The sequence below is a fragment of the Cydia fagiglandana genome, chromosome 22 (genome assembly GCF_963556715.1).
Source record: "Cydia fagiglandana chromosome 22, ilCydFagi1.1, whole genome shotgun sequence".
NCBI lineage: Eukaryota > Metazoa > Arthropoda > Insecta > Lepidoptera > Tortricidae > Cydia > Cydia fagiglandana.
Window position 1 is genome coordinate 633051 of NC_085953.1, and position 20276 is coordinate 653326.

The window sequence follows — 20276 nt, forward strand, 5'->3', positions numbered from 1 at the left end:
GGCTCGCGCCGAATCGTTCGAATTTCGAATTTTCACGGCAAATCCGCGACAACCGTTCAATGACAATATTAACTGATTTTAGGGTTTAATTTTTTTATGGGAACCATTTTTTTTAAGTCGTTGTGAAACGCTTTGACTGAAACTGAGGTACAATACTAAACACACGATTTTTCGTTACCGAATGTATTTTTTCATCATAAAACCACTTTGAACCAGGTGTGATTCTCGTCAACTCCTTAACCAACAAGCTATTGTTGTTTTGTATTTAAATACCTAATTTCAAGCATAGCGTCAACTCCTAACTTTGTCTGAACATAACTGCACCTAATTGCTAACTGCGAACTTCATCTAATCTGCATACGGAACCCATCTGTATCAACTCCGCTCGCTCCATACATTTTATATCAGGAGCACGATTTCGATCTTTTCCGCCGCTATGGGTGACAAAAGGCACCAAAAAACTCAACAAAAAAACCGTCTTTCCGGTTTTTATGTCCATGGAAAAGAGTTTAATTTAGCGTTTGAATTTTAAACTTGGATTCGGGTCTTGTTGTCATGGAAACGGTGCGCAGCAATAACTGAACGCTTTTCGCTAGGCACGCGCTTGCCCCCCGCTGATTCCAAATTTGAATGCTTTTGCGTTTCGTTATCCGATATTTGTTTAAATTTACAGTTTTTTCTATTTAATGTGCAATCTTGAAATACTAGACCATTTTGAGACAAAGCGTTAATGTAGCCTAGCGGCTCGATTCGGGAAATGAATTTGAGATTAATTAGATATGAAGTAATAAAGGTACCTTATGGCGGCAGGCGCTTACGCTATTATTAACGCCGCTCCAATATTCAGCCGGGGCAATGGTACCTTTTGTCGTGGAACGTCACATATCTTTACTATTTCATATCTAGTGAATCTCTAATTCATTTCCCGAATCGCGCCGTAGGTATACCGGGTGTGGCCTGTAATATAAGCAAAAAATTTAACTGTAGGCTGTACTCCTCATACTGACCAACATTTATTCAGCGACTTTTAAAAAAACCTTTGGGTTTGATTTTTAATACACTTTAAAGTTTATTCTAAGACGCAATGGATTGCGAATTTTGTTATGTTTAAGTCGTGACAAGCAACGTCAATCACAATGATATGGCGTCGCGATGGCGTCTATTGAAGATAATATTTATTTTGTATAAAAAATAGGGAGTCTTAATACTTCATAATTCTTAAAAGTTGTTGAACGAGAGTGTCACCTTTTGAGCAGTACAATCTATGTTTTAATTATTTGCTCGTGTTACAGGCCACACCCGGTATATCTCGTTTCACGATGGTTGAATGATAAGTACCAAATTTACCTGCCGAAATTTTTGTAGTTAAATAAAATTATAGTCTGGCAAACCCAATGTGTATATGTGGCGTAAATAAGAATAATTTAACTCATCTCGTTTTATTGGGTGCTAGTACTAGTGTCTCTATCTCTATTTGAAATGATATAAGAAAAAGGCGCGAAATTCAAATTTTCTATGGGTCGATAACCCTTCGCGCCTACATTTTTTTAATATGCCGCCTTTTTCTACTGACTAGACAGACTATAATTTAAATTAATGGAAAAAAAGATTTAGCGGGCAAGGAATCTAAGGAGCCTACAATATTTTACGGATTTTGACGATTCAAATGTCATTTAATTCGTCTCAGTTTCAGCTGTCAAAACTAGTTTACAATTGTCAATTTTGTGCTTCATTCCGCCAGCAATAATTCATCTGTCCATTCTAATTATTCGATTACAATACTTGAAATTGTTGGTGTAGCAACGATTTCTCGCTATTTAGCTAGATTACGCGGTTTTTCGAGCGGTTGCGCCAAAGTTTAACGCATGGTCGCGGGTGACATTGGTCCGGTGACGCTTTTTGCCGCCATCTTGGAAAAATAAATCGGTAAGGTCGCCAAGAAAAACTAAAGACGGTTCAGTGAGTTGTCACCTGATCAGTGGTTTTAACTGGATTGCGTATTTAAATTTAAGATGATTTAGGGCAAAAACTGAATAAGATGGTCTACTGACAAGATTTGCTTGACCGTCTAGAGTAGTAAAAAAAGGCGCGAAGTTCAAATTTTCTATGAGACGATATCCCTTCGCGCCTACATTTTGCAAATTTGCCACCTTTTTCTACTGACAAGATCTGCTTGACCAAGTATAGTTTGAAATGGATATACATTTTCACAAATTGTTATTATTCTATGGGCGTATAAAATACATTATTATTGGTGATTAATAATTAATTAAACGTACTGGTGTTGGGTGACGGTATATTATGGTATATTTGTTTTGTACCTAATTATTAATACATTAAAAGCTTTTACAGTACATATGGCCCTATTTTGCCGCACTAGTGCGTAACATAGCACCTTTCGTGTGTATGTCAAAAGTTTAAAGGGCCATATGTACTGTTGTACGATACACGTAATAATAAATAATAAAAAAAAAAAAAAAAAAAAAAAAAAAAAAAAAAAAAAAAAAAAAAAAAAAAAAAAAAAAAAAAAAGCCTTTATTTCTAGTCATTTGGAGAGAAAATGTAAGAAGGTTCATCGATTACATAATCTTATCTAGTTTTTTAGTATTACATTGCATTGTTTCTTATGTCAAAGTTGTAATTAAGTACAAGGTGTATGTCAAGAAAAGCTTACATTTTATTTAGGTATTTACACTGATATAGTTAGTCGGACCAGAACCCCTCATCGGGTGAAGGCCTCCTCCAAGGACTTCCAGGTTTCCCTATTTAATGCAGTATGTTTCCAATTTATACCGACTATTTTCTTAATGTCATCCGCCCAGCGGCTATTTGGTTTGCCTTTACGGCGTTTTCCTGTGGGCCCCTTCCAGGTAGTAGCTGTTAAGGTCCATCGAGAGTCTGAAAGCCTGGCAACGTGTCCAGCCCATCTCCATTTTTGAGTTTTGGCATGCTTTAAAGCGTCTATTAATTTTGTTATTGCTCTTATATTTATGTGCGGTATTTTTTGCACTCTTCTAATGTTTGTTAGGCTTCTTTCCATTGCTCTTTGACATGTAATTATTTTTGATTTTATTTTTGTAGTAAGCACCCAGGTTGGACTAGCATACGTCAATGAAGGCAAAATGCACATATCCATAACTTGTTTTTTTACTTTCATGTCCATATTACTTTTTAAAATTTCTTTTAGGCTCCAGAACTTATTCCAAGCAATTTTTATTCTACGGTCAACTTCCTGTTCATGCCGTTCACTGTTGAAAGATATCTGTTTGCCTAGGTAAGTAAAACTGTCGACGTACTCCAGAGGTGTGTTGTCGACTGTTATAGCCTTTTGTATGATGTTGGTCATAAGCTTGGTTTTTAGGAAGTTCATTTTTAAACCTACTTTGGCACTAGCTTCGTGTAAAGTCTGTATCATGTGTTCCAGTTGGACTCCTTTTTCTGAAAATAATATTAAATCGTCGGCGAATCTCAGGTGGTTTAGATAATTACCATTTATATTTATCCCTAACTTTTTCCAATTAATGCTGCTTAATACGGTCTCAAGTACGGCTAGAAATAACTTTGGAGACAGCGGGTCGCCTTGCCTAACACCTCTCTTTATTGGTATGTATTGCCCAAGTTTGTCTAATTGAACTTTACTAGTGCTATTTTCATAAATATGTTTTATTATTTTTATATATGCTGGTTCTATATTGCACTGACTCAGAGCTTTCCATATAGATGTATGTGATATTGTGTCGAATGCTTTTGCATAGTCTATAAATGCTGTATATAAAGGTTGACGGTGTTCCTGATATTTTTCAATAAGCTGTTCCAGAGTGTGGATGTGATCCATAGTTGAGTAACCGCTCCTGAATCCGGCTTGTTCGCAAGGTTGATGTTTGTAATTTTTTTCACTTATTCGGGATAATATGAAGAATAGTTTATATATGCAAGACATCAGACTGATGGGCCTATAGTTTCCTATGTCCTTTGGGTCTCCTTTTTTGTATAGCAGAATTATATTTGACTGTGCCCATTCTTTAGGTGTAATTCCAGTTTTTAAAATAAGGTTAAATAGGTGTGCCAATGGTGTAGCTATCAAAGAAGCGGCAGTCTTTAGCATTTCATTAGTGATATTATCGGGCCCTGGACTTTTGCCAGTCTTTAAGTTTTTGATGTGGTTCAGTATAGCTATTTCGTCTATTACTGGGACTTCACTGGTACTTATGTTTGGTAAGTCTATTTGTGGTGTTTCTGGGTCTTGACAGCTGTATAAATTTTTATAGTAGGTTGTAGCTATTTCCAGTATTTGATCTCGAGATTGTGCAGTTTTTTCTGATCTTTGTAGTTCTGGTATCCAATTTTTATGTGTTCTAAGTTCTTTATAGGCTTTTTTCAAACTACCAGCTGCATGAAGGTGGCTTTCTATTTTTAACTCTCTGTGTTTTTTATAATCTTCTTTTATGCTTTTACTGACTTTTTTGTAGATATAACTTAGCTCAGATCTTGTCTCCTTTGTTCTGGGTTTTATGCTCTGTAGTTCAGTTCTCTTTATTATTAGTTGCCTTGTAGCTTCTGATAGCATACTTTTGGGATTAGTGTTGGTATTTTTCTGAGAGTGCCTTATAGAGGTTTGGATACAGCTGATCAGTTTGTCATGGAATATTTGTGTTGAATCCTCTTGTGTTAGGGTCATCAGCGGTCCTCTCTGTTCTTCAAGGCAGGTTAAGTAGTCTTGTATTTCAGTTTCAGTCTGTAAGCTATTTTCAATTTTTTTTCTATAGTTGTGTCTGCTTTTTTTTGGCTGATTAAGTATCCATGTTGCTCTTACAAATCGGTGGTCAGATGAAAACTTAACACTGTTGAGTATTTCAATATTGTTTATATTTTTCTTATGGTTTGTTAGGATAAAATCAACTTCATTTTTTATGGAGCTATCAGGTGAGATCCATGTCCATCTACGATTCTGATTTTTCATGAAATATGTGTTCATAATATTTAATTTTTTTTCATAGCAATAGTCTATTAGTAGTTCGCCTCGTTGGTTCCGTGAGCCGTAGCCATGCTTTCCCATAATCAGGTATTCCTCTGGTCTAGGCTGTCCAATTTTGGCATTGAAATCACCCATAATGATCACTTGCTTGTCTGCCTGATCATATGCTTTGTTGACAGTTTCGTAGAAAATCTTTATTTGTTCATCGGAGGCATTTTCAGTTGGGGCATAGACCTGAATAATAGAAAGTTTGAGATTGTTAATCAACATTCTTAATAGAGCTACTCTTTCTGATAGTCCCTGAAAGCTTACTATGTTGCCTTTCAAATATTTCTTTATTATAAATCCTACTCCATAGAGTCCTAGTGTCTGGCCTGTGTAACAGAATATAAACTCACTGTGTTCTTCAATCTCAGTGCCTAGTCGACGGACTTCTGATAAGCCTATAATGTCATATTTTATAATTTTTAGCGCTTCAGAAAGTTCTAGCAATCTCTCGTATGTCCTAAGTGTCCTGACATTGTATGTTCCTATTTGGAGTAAATTTTGCTTTTTGTTTTGAGTAGTGTTCTTAGTAGATGGTTTGGAAGTCTTACTTGTTTGGGTAAGTGTCCTTGGAGGGTGGCGGTCTAGCTCTCCCTCGGTGACCAACCGTGGTGGGAGGCGGAGAGGGGTTCTAGTTATAAGTTTTTTCGTTCGCTGTTGTTGTTATACACTGGTGTTGGCAGTTTTTGCGCTGGTGTTAGCGGCATCTGCACTGGTGGTGGTCTTTGTGCTGATGTTGTGCTAGCTGCGTTGGCTGGGGCTGATCCAATAGGTGATGTCATGTAGTCTGTGATTGTGTATTTGTTTTTCTTGGGGGCTTGCGGGTTGACGCTTAGTGTATCGGGAACATTAATTTCATTCTCTTTGTCAGAACTCTGGCTTGGAGGCCTTGGAGGTGAGTATACGGAGTTAATATTTCGTTTCTTCAGGTTGTGTTCTGTATTGTTATAATGTTTCTCACTACGCTGGCTGGGGTTGTCCTTATTTTTCAATATAATTAGCTTGTCTTGCCTAATAATCACCTTGTTACCCTTTTCACGTTCTTGTTTCGCCTCTTCTTGAAGCCCTTTTCTCTTTTCCAATACTTTTTCTGTGAAATCTTCTTTTATATGCCAATTTGTTCCTTCTAGATTTTTCTTTTTCCATAAAACTTGAATTTTCCTGCTGAGCGTTGTGAATGTGATAATAACCGGCCTGGTTTTGTTTCCCTTCTTGCCTATCCTTCTCACTGCTTCTATATCTATTTCATAGCATTGTACTCGCATCGTGTTGTTAATGAATTGGAGGACGTTTTTTTCTAAATCAAAATAACTTCGTTCGTTTTCCGTTAAGCCGAACAAGATGATATTTCTCTGCCGGAGACGACGTTCTAGGTTTTCTATATGATTTTCTTGGAGTACTAGTTTATTTTCGAGGTCTAATTGTTTTTGTTCGATTGCGACTAATCTGTGGTCTAACTTTTCTATCACTTTTTGCGCGACCGTGTCTCCTAAGCATTTTATTTCATCGCTTTGCTTTTGTTGTTGATCTTGAATCGACTGTAATATCTTTTACATTTCGTCCATGATTAAAGAAAGATATATCGATCTATAAATATTATCAATTAATTACTAAATTCTTATAAATGTCAAGTTTGTACAATGTCAATGTCTTTGCTCAATTCACAACTCGTTTCGATTTAAAACACTCCCTCTTCGGTCATGTTTTAATTTATCGCCACTCGTTTCGAATTTCCTCTTTTACGCACTTGTATCGTAAATAACTATTCTTACTAATGTAGGTACTTAACTCACTAAATACACACACTTTTGATGTGTTTCATATCATTTTTACATAGCTATAAATTATTTTAGCCACAATATTTTATTCACAAGCGAGGCTTGACATCACGATATTTTTTTTATTTTGTCATAACTTGTTAACAAATTAAAATTTTAAATTAATATAATTATGTATGTAATATATTATGTCAAGTAGGTATTTACGTAAATTACAGTTATAAATATTTAACATCTAAATAAAACAAATAATAAACAAACAAAGCCGAATGTTTACCTTCGTCCCCAGCCTCCCCAAGATTTATTCGTCACCGCGTAAACTAATTTTCTTAAAATCCGTCGCAAAAAGGGGAGGCTCGGCAAAAACGGACCGGCCAGTTTTTGCCCTAAAATTATTATTAATCGTTCCCATACATCCCGAGTTATCTAGGGGTTGGCCTAAGGCTGTTTCCTTAACAAGGTCGTATGTTGAAAGCCAAGGATTTCCACTTACGCCCTTTTTTGAGTTTCTCTTATAAGGGCACGTTTTATTAGAAAAGCCGGCACTTGCGACCTTTAAAGGTTTAATAAGACCCGTAGTTTTTTCCTCTCGTTCCGTATTTTTGTTTAAATGTCAAATGCTATGACATTGGGTTGATTATGGTAATAAGTCCTGTCATTTCGGTGGGCTGGAACTGTCACGCCTTCGATTGTTTTGTTTAGTTTGGAAATTATGCATGTTATTTAAATCGTTATTGGTGCTGCGTAGTTTTTTTTTATTTTTCTATATGAAAATTTCGAGTTAACATTGACACTGTTCAATAATTTTATATTCCTAACTGCCTAAAATATTAAAAATATTAAAATATCTTGAACTATGCTTAAATCGTACTTTATCCTTATCGGCATGTTAAAACTCTTGTGTCTTTAAATTAGTATGATGATTTTTTAGAAACAACAGACTAAGCCAACTTTGCACCGTATTTGATAGCACAGAGTGTGCAAGTGCTATTTTAAAAGTTATGAAGTTTGACGTTTATGATAACACTTCCACACCCTGTGTTATTAAACACGGTGCAGAGTTGGATTAGCCTGTTATTTCAAAAAAAAAACATCATACTAATTTAAAAGCTTAGCCTGACTCTAACTTTTGAAATATTTACAGAAAAGACTTGTACTAACATGTAACATGTTATTACAAATTTTTATCTATATTTAATGTTTCTCATATTGATCATAACCACGCATTTAGTAATTAAAAGTCCTTGAGCACAATTTAAATGTACCCACATCAGCCTGTCAGTTGTCTGACTAGATCTGACCGTGGCAGGCATCTGACATGTTAAGATTGTATGCTTAAGCATTTTCTAATACTTGGATTAGTGGATTTTGGAGAGGAGAGAGGGGTAAAGTGGATTGATAATATTTTTTATTTATTTTTGATTAAAAACTAGAATAAAAAATAAAATAAAATATTAAAAAAATTGGTTAATGAATTAAAATTAAATCAGAACCCTAAAACGACTTAAAGAAAATCGAGTTGAGTCTCAAGTAGGTACCTACTCTTTTGTTTTTTTACAAACCTAACTTTATTCATACCACGTTTAATTGATATACAAGTTATATAGAGTTTGACGACCGGTCTGGCCTAGTGGGTAGTGACCTTGCCTGCGAAGCCGATGGTCCTGGGTTCGAATCCCAGTAAGGGCATTTATTTGTATGATGATACAGGTATTTGTTCCTGAGTCATGGGTGTTTTCTATGTATTTAAGTATTTGTATATTATATATGTATATCGTTGTCTGAGTACCCGCAACACAAGCCTTCTTGAGCTTACTGTGGGACTTAGTCAATCTGTGTAAGAATGTCCTATAATATTTATTTATTTATTTATTATTAGATACTTCATTATATGTCATTTTAATATCTAACTATAATATTACTTACTTGAGTAAGTTACGTTCGTACACATTCACTAAGTATGAATGACAGCCGTAGTTTTAAGTATTATTACTTGACGATTAATTCACTACAAAAATCAATAAAGATAATCAATCATCGATTAATTAACAATCCGTTTGACGGATAATTCGTGAATAATGCTCAATCGAAGTCGCAAATCGATTGCTTTGCCTATCATTTGATGGACAAAGCAATCAGGAATTGAAGAACTTACTTCCGATTCTGAGTTCGATTGTAAACAATTAAGTGACAATTTAAACGAAGAATTGAATAGTTTTTTTTTTACCTATAGGCCTACCGGTTAACTGAGGAGGTTAGGAATGATTGTGGCACAAAATAAATAGTACGTACAGAAGACTCTCTCTCTAACAAAACGCGTCTGTTAAGATCAGGACAGATATGGCCGCTAGGTGGTGACAGCGCCACGCGCGGCTTATGGCTAGCCACCAAAATTGGTGTGGAACGGATGTACATACTTGTAGCTACCTGTTGCAAAGCGACGAAATCGCGGAGTGAGCCACACCTGTAGTTAAATGAATACGGTCTAATTGAAGGTTTAATAACGTTGATGTGTAAGGAAAATATAAAATGCGTATAAACTAGTTTCAGTCCCAAAACTCAGCCTTTACTAGAAAATCACTGCGCAACTTCTTTCCCAACCGCCTGAATGAACGAATGAAATTAATTTGTTCCAGAAAATATTTACAGATTAATTTATTAAATTAAATTAACACGTGTACAAACACAATAATAAATAAAAATATAAAAGATATATTTTAGACATACAACAGGTTTTATTCCATTTTAGTTAACTAAATAAATAAAAATGACTGTTAATTCATATACAAACTGTCATTGTCGTTTTTGGTTAAAGTTCTATGTCAAAAGTGGAAATATTATACGTTTGCGGTTACTACGGGGTCTACCTACGGGTATTTAATACGAATGTGTATTCGAATAATATGGGTTATGCTTTTCCTTATTTTTGACATTATTTAATGGTCTTGTGGCTTATTTATTTATTAAGAATTGATCAAAGAGTATAAAAACAGAGTTCCATTCGTCTTTCGAAGACGTACTGGTATGGCTAGCAGAGTAGGTACAGTCGGCAGCAGAAGTTGGTAAGCGGGCCAGGTGTTCAAAATGATCTTGACGCGACTTTATTGATAAGAGAATAAGAGCGTGTCAAGGTAATTTTGAACACCTCGCCCGCTTAGCAACTTCTGCTGTTGACTGTACCTACGAGTAAAGTTACATTAGTAACATACTACGAAAGTTTTACATACCTACGTAACGATACTTTTCCCAATTATTTAGAAAATGCATGAAAGCAGATTTTTATTAAGATAAAAAAAATTTAAACTATAGTTCGTTTTTTTTAGCAATAGAAATTAGGTAAACAATCTTGAAGTGTCTTTTCATTGAAAAACACATTTTAAAAATAAGTTACGGCAAATATGTAACAATTATGAATCTAATACGATCATTTATATTCTTTGGCTTTCATAAGTAATAGTTTTTGAATTTTAAAAAGCGTTTTTCAATTAAAAGACATGTCAAGATCGCTTACCTTCTTGCAAGTTCTTTCTAATGCTAAAAAAAACGAACTATAGAAAACTAAACTAAACTTAAGTTTTACATACAAAATTTTTATTCGTTCTAATATGTATGTATTAGGAAAAATTTTTAGCAACGCTAACTAACTAGTTACTTACAGATATAGATATATGTTACTTAAACAACCATGTCAAATATCACGTTATTTAAAAAAAAACCGGGCAAGTGCGAGTCGGATTCGCGCACGAAGGGTTCCGTACCATAATGCAAAAAAAAAAACGAAAAAAAAATGGAAAAAAACGGTTACCCATCCAAGTACTGACCACGCCCGACATTACTTAACTTTTGTCAAAAATCACGTTTGTTGTATGGGAGCCCCATTTAAATCTTTATTTTATTCTGTTTTTAGTATTTGTTGTTATAGCGGCAACAGACATCATCTGTGAAAATTTCAACTGTCTAGCTATCACGGTTCGTGAGATACAGCCTGGTGACAGACGGACGGACGGACAGCGAAGTCTTAGTAATAGGGTCCCGTTTTACCCTTTGGATACGGAACCCTAATTACGTTAAAATATGAGCGTAACTATAATTGTATCAGTTATGTTTGTGTGACTCCATAGTGTACTGTGAGTAGCAATGCACGCACGAGAACTTTCCAAAGTTGCGAAACTTTCCACATGAGAAATTCTCGGTAACTTCTGAGAATGTTCTCGAGAACGAGAATTTATTTATTTATCGTAGTTTGACTGTACCATGAATATTCACGATAGTTTAGGTGTAGTCCTAACCCCCAGAAAATTCCGACTTTTGGTCGTCCGCTTCCGGTCAAAAAAATGTATGACGGCCCGGCCAAACGGTCAGACTTAGGTGGGGGGTGCTCGACCAAATGTCATAGAGGGACCCTGGCAGTTTTTAACGCAGCCATTTTTTTTCAATATGGCCGACTTTTTTTAAACTTTTTTAATTTTGTCCTAGCGCGCTGAAATTTTGGTCACGGAATCTCGGGGTCCCCTAGATACTTATGAAAAAATTTTTTTTGGAAAAATGCTACAATTGCGGAAAAACTGGCCACTTTTATTTTGTATGGCAACTTTTAAACGGTACGTGATAGGTGGGGGGTGCTCGACCAAATGTCATAGAGGGCCCTGAGACAAAACAATCTGCATTAAAAAAAATCAAAATGGCTGATTTTTTCTTTTATTTTTTTCAAGTTGGTCCGAGCGCGCTGAGATTTGGCATGGCGGGAGATAGAGGCCTCTAGATTCTAATGAAACAAAAAAAAAATTTGGATAATATTGTCGAAAGTCGAAATGTTCTCTGATATACAGTGAGAATTTAAGCAACTTATTGGTAAATTTGTCACATCAACAAAATAGCTAACTGTAATAGACAATAATATATGCATAATAACATTTAGTTTTAAGTTATGCCTATTTAAACTTTATTTCAAGTATATTCTCTTGTTTAAACAAAAATTTCCATGTTGCAGGAATGTTCTGAGAACATTCTCGAGAACGTTTCCGCTTTTTGGGAATGTTCTGCAATTTGTACATTGCTAACTGTGAGTACATTTTTTGAGAGATTTTCGTGACGAGATATCGGGACAAGTAAAATGGAGGCCACTTAACCCTTCAGTAGCCTGTAGGCTCTCAGATGTCGACCTCAGATTACGGCGATTAACCCTCTCGGAGATTTGCCACATTTTTCCGGCCGCAGGGCAAGGGTTGAATAATCCTGTGTGTCTATTTGACGTGAGTACGTTCTTACATGACAGGTGGACATATTTTAGTTAGATTTACGCTTGTCGCTTAACCCTTTTAGTGCTTCGTCTACAGGGCTAAACATGTCCCGCAGGGTTCTATTTTGGGTCCCTTGCTCTTCATTTTGTACAGTGCCGACATCATCCAATGCATTAATCATTGTAAATACCAGTTATATGCGGATGATCTCCAAATATATTTTTCTTTCTTTCCCAACGACACGGACTCAGCAGTCGCTAACATAAACTCTGATCTTAAACGTATTTCAGAATGGGCCTCTAAAAACTGCCTGGTTCTAAACCCTATAAAGTCCAAATACATGATCCTGGGTTCACCGCACCAGACAAACTCTATAACAGCCTGTAATCCTGTAATAGAAATGAATGGTATGAATGTGGCTCCAGTTACCGAAGCGAGAAATCTTGGTCTTTTGATGGATAGTAACCTCCGTTTCGAAGGTCACATTGCTGAAATATTCCGGTACTGTATGTACCGTCTAAAAGTTTTATACAACGTTCGTGAATTTCTGAGTGTCGATCTGCGAGTGAGACTATGCGAAGCCCTTATTATATCGAAATTAAATTACTGTATTACTGTATATGGGCCTTGCCTCTTGGCGCGCTCGCAGCGCTGCATTCAGAGGATCCAAAACGCATGTGCCAGGTTTTGTTACAATATTCCCCCGCGGACTCATGTCACTCCATTTATAAATAACGGTAACTGTCTCAAAATGCTACCACGTCAGGAACTAATGTTGGCATGCTTACTGTTTGATGTAATAAACACTCAGACTCCAAGCTATCTATACAAAAAATTGGTTTGGTCAACAAACAGAAGCTGTCACTCAGTTAGAGCCCCGCGTATTCTGATGCTGCAGCCTCAAAAATACCGGGCTGCTGCCTTTAGGGGAAGTTTTAGGTATAGTGCTACAAAGTGTTGGAATAACATACCGCCACCAATCCGTATATTAAAAAGTAAACCTCAATTTTAAAAAAAATTACGCCAATACTTACTAGAAACACAAAAACGAAATGCTTAAACTTAACCCCACCCCTCACACCATTACCTGCCATTACCTGCCGTTACCTACCTATACCTATCGCCGCCTGTCCACTTGCGTTCACATCATATTAATCTTATAATACTTAATTACTACAAGTAAGTATTTAACTATACGTCATACTTTGTACACACACACACATACACACACACCGTTCCTCGACACATATTATGTATATTCTATTTTTATTTTTATTTTTAATTTTTAATTTTTTTCAATTATTTATAATATCCACAATTACAAATGTACAAATACATATAGATACATACATATATATATATATATATATATATATATATATATATATATATATATATAATTTTAAATTTAATTATATATATTTCATACATACATCGACCAGCGCTGCACTGGTCGTTCATAACTGTAGGTTTATTTAAGGTCCTGACGGAAGATCAGCGCTGCGGTCTCCGCAGTATTTATGCTGAGTCAGCGCCTATTCTTTACCACAACACATGACCCTCTACTTAAAATATGTCAAATATGTAAATTGCTATTACTGCTATTGTAGTGTAAAATTGTATGTTGCCTTTTTCTTTTTTTTTGTCTCTTGTCAACTTTCTTTTTGTCTCTTGTTATTATTTATTGTGTCAAAAAGCATGTAAGTTGTGGTTGAATAAAGATTTTATCTATCTATCTATCTTTTATATGGATTTATTACGTTTAATGTACAAAAAAGCTAATACGGTTTTTTGCCATTCGCCTAAGTCTCTGCAATAGCTTGATGTTAGTATGACTCATGACAGTTCATATTGGGTTTATGTAGGTACCTACTTACAATTTTTTTGGTATTAACTTTTGAACATTATAATAATTATGTCGTATCATTTGTGTTTTAAAATTTTTAGCATTAACAACTCTGTCTGTCCATCTTATACCATCGCCCACACTGATAACTATCCATCGATAAACCTTATTACAATAGGCATAAGGTCCACTTATGGACAGTATTGCTGTTCAATACAAAAAACTACGATAATTTTCTAAAAATAATCTAATAACTTACAAATAATAACCCATTTCTTTAATATAGTATTTTTGTCTCTTGTCTATCTGCTATTTATGCAATCTTCCTCGCTATTCACACTTATCGTCGTACTTCCTTCAAGTTGATTTATTCTTACCATATTCCTAACCCTTCTCTATATAACCAATTAACCATTTAATTGGCATATAATTCAAAATTGCCCCGAATTGACCAGGTGACCAGCAGTGGAGATAAACGGGGACGGAAAAAGACCATTTCAGACGAGTTTGGGGTCCCACGGGGCGCCGGCGACCCCACACATTGGGGTCTTCTGGAGGCCTCCGATCACGAGGTATTGGACCATGAAAACAGTCTTGAGGACCCACTAGTTTTTATAGTAAGAAGCAATCTGGGTCTTGCTTTAAGTAATTCAATTCAAAATTAATTTGACTAGGTTGTGATTGTCTTGTTGTGTATTAACGTAAGTGAATGCGCGGTAATCAATGTAGTTTCAATCAAATTTTGAGATATTCGATTTACATTCCACGTTATTTTGCTTCATTTCTTCTTGATCTTACTACTTCATGTATGGTAAAAGTGGTTGAGAGTTTTATGTGGCAAATTAAAGATATAGACTACTATAGCATTCACTATGCCAAAGAACACGTTTCAATACATCGAAAATTTTTACGGCATATTACATAAGTCGTCGGAACTAGTTTTAGCTTCCAAAAATAGTTCTAACGTCCTTCAAGACTGTCTTCATCGTCGTCGCCATGTTCTAGATACCTTAGTTTTTGTTTAGACACCGTAATATTTACAATTGTCTCCTCGCTTGTCGCACAGCAATCAATATCTGAAGCATCCATGTTTTTTGTTGCATCTATACGTGTCTCGATTTTGTTATAATTAAGTACGTTAAGTTATTTATCGTGTAGATTCCTGAATCGGTCCTTGCCTATTAAAAGTCAGCCACCACTTCGAATTGCAGCCTCATACCATTAGCTCCAAACTTTAATTATCTCCGGGCTGTGACCAATCGCGTTCGTGTCTCAGATTTTCTTACAAGTCATCCGACGTGCTACCGAATCCTACATCCAGATTCCTCTCCTCCATTCCAACATCAGCTTTATCGCTTTCAATTTAAAGTTTAACTTCGTCTGTTCCATTTTTGAAAACGCGTTCATTGTTAACCAGAATGGTTCTAGCTACATCATCATCGATTGCGTCGATTTGAGCTTTATTGCCTGTGTAATTTGGGTCATAATTGAGGATAGGATGGTAGGGTTTGATTGTTGCGTTAAAATTGAGTCGTGGCTCGCATAGTCGGCGGCATTGTGGAGGCAACGCGGCGGGATGACTGGCGGGTTTCATGAAACTAATTTGGGATGTAACAAAGACCAATGCTATACCGAAACAGTCTTTTGAATGTGCGAAGGCGCTTGCCGGCACGTGTACTTGATTCGTGTTTAGATTTACTATTAGGTATAAATATTTAAATGACAATGCTATCTAGCATTATCATCTAAGACGATATGCTTAAGAAGGTTTCGTCAAATACTTTAATAATGACGCAGACAATATATTCATGAATTTCTTACATTTTAGTGTAATGATCATTACAATGCAACAGTCATCTTTTCCAAAAAATTCAGTAACATTATCCTCTGTCCACACTCAAGTAATTTAGTATCTTTAGTTAACTTGCATTCAACAAAATTACTTTTATTAAGGTACTTCCCAAAACCTTGACTTCACCTTGCTCAGCATCTAAGTTCATCATCATTACCGTGATTGTGGGTAATCGGAGGAAGTGATTCGAGGCGTGAAAAATGTCATGACCACAGTCATGATGCTGCGGGCGTCCTGCTCCTTTGGGTGTTTAAGTGTGACGAGCAGTCATGCAAGGAGGGGTTACAAATTACTTTTCTTACACCGTAAAACACCCAACTGTAGTCCACTACGATACGAAATTAAGTACATACAATACAAAGGTTCTCTTCGGCTTTATCTGCGTTTATTCTTACATTTATTGCGTTTATTTTTACATTTTTTTATTTTACCGTGGGGCTCAGTCAATTTGTGTAAAAATGTCGTGTAATATTTATTTATTTATTTTATTTATAAAAATATGCTGCCCTTGAACTACGGCATTCAAACAATAGTCGCTTTTGAATAAAGATATTTGTTTTAATTTTGGTCCATATTTAGGATTAGTTAAGTAGGTAATTTTACTGTATAAGGTACTACTTTTAAACCTGAGCGTTATGATTTAGAAATGCCATTTGAAGTTACATGTGCTGTAGAGATACTTTACTAAGTCATGTACCTATTTTTTTTTTATTGGTAATGTTTTATTTAAACCATTTAAGGTACTATTAAAATATTGGAAAAATCAACTTTTTTGCTGTACTCTGTCCTGTGCGCCAAGGAATAACAGTGACGTAGATTGTTGGAAAAAAACTGTTTAATAGACCCACTTATATAATATACATACTTTTTCACTAAAAAATACCTATTGCTGCAAATTTTTAAAATCAACCTTATTTATAAAAGCAGGACCATAGTTAAAGATTGAAATTCCCAAAAATGTTTTTCTGCTCATAAAATATGTTATTAAATTGTATAAAGAAAAGGTTTTTACAAAGCTAGAGATCCCTAAAAGCCAAGTTATTTGCCTAACAGTCATTCGTTTCGCTGCGGATGTCGTCCAAGGACAGAATTCACTTTCTGCTGGTTCTGATGATGAATTTTAAACAGCTACGTGTCTGCGTGTACCCTAAGTCGAAGGAGTAAGGGTTAGAATGGTGTATTGTTGTCTGTGAAAAATAAAAATAGGAAAAGACTCGATAATGGGACTTTTGATTGCGTTTACGCGGCATTTGGGAGTTATTTTGCAGTAGGTAAATAGGTTAATAACTTACGAATGTTCGCAATAATTTTAAAATAGCAGCGATTTATAATCATAACTTAATAATTGATAAAGCCGGAATACTAGATGTTTTTACTACACTACCCACTTTTTTACATAAGACATTAGGTTTTGTAACCATACATTTGTATAAGTACATATAGAAGTATGTTTAAAAAATATTTTTAGTTAATTAATCTGCATCTTTCTGTGCATTTTTAAATGTTTTAAATGTTTAAAGATAATTATTATTTTAACACTGTTTTTCATAATATATTACAAGTTTTATTAATTTATTTTGTAGCTAAATTACCTTCATACATAAAAACTGTTGTTTTTACTTTGACCCGCATTTGTGTATGTCTCAATGTGATCTGTGTTGCATGTCAATAAATGTACATGTATAATTTACTCATGTATTATTAACATCTAAATGTCAAAATGATAATGTACTCTTTAACGACCTCTTTCTTGTCTTTCCTAAATCAAAAAAAAATCCGTCAATATTTTTTTAATTGTCTATTTTATCTGTACAAAGATGTACATTTTCTGCAGCTATGCATGTGCACTTTGATCTGACCCAAAACAACATCTCCGTGCAAACGATGCATCTGTACTTTGTCCAAAAAGTAGAGCGTGATCTTGCACACGCATCGCAATTTCCCACTCAACCTAGCTGTAATTATTAATAAGATCAACATTTTGTATTCATTGTAATTTCTAACCATGCAGTAAAAACTCGCTTCTTAGATTTGACATCTTTTCGTTGGTGTCTCGGCACCGCTCCTTACATTTGACATAATTTGACATTCCTTGACAATTCATTGGCATTCGATATTGACATTCACTTTACAGTATCAATAATTAAGAAACAAATGTCTAGAATTCGACTGAGATTGATTATATAAGGACATTTTTCACGTAGCAAGTTCTTTGAAATTAGACAATAACATTATGAGATTTATGAGTCAAAAATTACCAGTTCGAAATTTTTATTCAGTCAAAAGTCTGTGTTAAAAGAAAATAATAAAGACCAATTTAACACCTTCCCTATAGATAAGCTAAAATTCAACCAAATTAATGTTTCTTTTCTCTTCCTTCCAGGTGTTCGGCTCGAAGGCGGACCTGCAGCTGCACACGCAGATCCACCTGCGCGAGGCCAAGCCCTACCGCTGCACGCAGTGCCCCAAGGCCTTCGCCAACTCCTCCTACCTCGCGCAGCACTCCCGCATCCACCTCGGCATCAAACCCTACCGCTGCGAAATCTGCCAGCGCAAGTTCACCCAACTCTCCCATCTCCAGCAGCACATACGCACGCACACCGGTGACAAACCCTACCGGTGCACCCAAATAGGGTGCACCAAGGCCTTCTCCCAGCTCTCAAACCTCCAGAGCCACAGCCGCTGCCACCAGACCGACAAACCTTTCAAGTGCAATTCCTGCTACAAATGCTTCACCCACGAGAAGGACTTGCTCGAACACATTCCCAAACACAAAGAGTCCAAGCATTTGAAGACTCACATCTGCCAGTATTGCGGCAAGAGCTACACCCAAGAAACTTATCTAAGTAAGCACATGAACAAGCATGCCGAGCGAGCTGACAAGCGGCCCCCGATATCCGCTTTAGGATTGAGCGGTTTAAACAGGTCTCTGGCCGCAGCGGCGCCGACGGCGACTCCGTTCGGCGACCATCCGTACTGGCCTAAAGTCAGTCCGGATTCCGCGGCGCATATGTCTGATGATGGTGGCTATCATCAGCAAAGAGAGGAGGAGCACCACGAGCAGCAGCTGCAGCAGCACCGGGCGCTGTTCGCGCAGCACGAGGCACAAGAGGAACGATCCTTGCAGCCGCCCGTCTCTGCGGCGAATTCGGCTTTCACGCCGATTAACTCCATGGCGCCGCATTTGAACGGGCTGTCGCACCACAGCGCGCTGCCGGCGCGGCCGTACCTGTACGACCCGCTGCACTTCCAGCAGGGCAAGCAGCAACCGAACAGCTTCCCCAACCAGCTGATCTCGCTGCACCAGATCCGGAACTACGCGCACCAGCCCTCCGCGGCGCTGCTGCCGGCCGAGCACATCCTCCCCCACGCGCTCTCACACAAAGATAAACAGTAACTCGCAGCTAGCTACTTCTAGTACTTACGATGGTATTATTAGTATAATTAACGAAATATATAATATTTAGAATCTCGCTCTCGAAGACAGTGGTATTATGAATGTATGAAATACGAACGTTTTTGTCGTTTATGAAAATTCATGTTTTTAGACTAAAATTGATATCGTGTATTCAATACTCTGAATTTTTGTGAGTAGATTTCAAATGTACTGGGTATGAAATGTGATTTCAAGGATTTGAATCATTCATTGATAGAGATTTTGATTAGTTTTCTGAAAGTGGATCCCTTTTGTCCGTAGCTGAGTTAGTTGAACCATTTCTGGTGGAACATAGAACAAGCTTGGTTGATTTTCTAATTTTGACTGCGAATCAAAAACTAGATATAATTAAAACTGCTTTAAAGAAAACTAATCGTTAAGTTTAGCAATAATATTATTTTCTGTAAATATATTTACTTCGAACTTCCGATCCCAGTTTAAACTTGGTGTTAATATATTTGGTATGAATGCAAAAGATAGGACAATGTATTTATTTAAGGCTTTTAAATTATCAATATCCCAGTATGCGTTACACACAAAGATGAAAGTTCCTGACAGATAAAATTATTCTTAGTGACAGTAGTCTTGAAATCACTATGTTCGGTTTGTATTGCATTTTGTATACGTTAGTTATCGCGCAGATCTCTCTACACATCACTTTCGCACTCAGTTCCTATTTAGTTCATATTCCTTTAGTTTATCGTCTACTGTTGGCACTTATGATTTATTAAGTATTATCCTTATTGAAAATGTCGTCTTCCTTTTGGCCCCAAAGCGCCGGAGGTCGAATATATTTTCTAAAAATAACTTAAGCATTTCCATTTTGTATAGAAATTTTCAAGTGGCCAAATTTGCTTACGATTCGGTATTGACACTTTTTGTACATATTTTGTATATACGAAACCAATTTTTTGAAACCATGAAATTTATTGACATGTTTTTTTATTATTTTAGTCTAATAAGCTTGTGCTCAATTGTATTAGCCGTGGGTCTCGGCCGGCGGGTTCAGAACGTACTTAACGAAATGACATTTCAATCTGTTGATTTAAAAACTTAATTTAGACTAAGTTTTGGAGTATACGAAAATTGTTGATTTGGTCTTTC

General features: G+C 36.2%; 1 protein-coding gene across 4 annotated transcripts in view; it reads left to right on the forward strand.

Annotated features, from left to right (window-relative positions):
- Positions 1 to 19736, forward strand: part of LOC134675593 (zinc finger protein rotund-like) — a 186581-nt gene extending 166845 nt beyond the window's left edge. For all 4 annotated transcript variants that reach the window (XM_063533909.1, XM_063533910.1, XM_063533911.1 and 1 more), the window contains one exon: positions 18120 to 19736. In XM_063533909.1, the coding sequence (XP_063389979.1) occupies positions 18120 to 19133 (1014 nt within the window). In that variant the 3' untranslated portion in view covers positions 19134 to 19736. The remainder of the gene's footprint in view (positions 1 to 18119) is intronic.
- Positions 19737 to 20276: the final 540 nt, after the last annotated feature.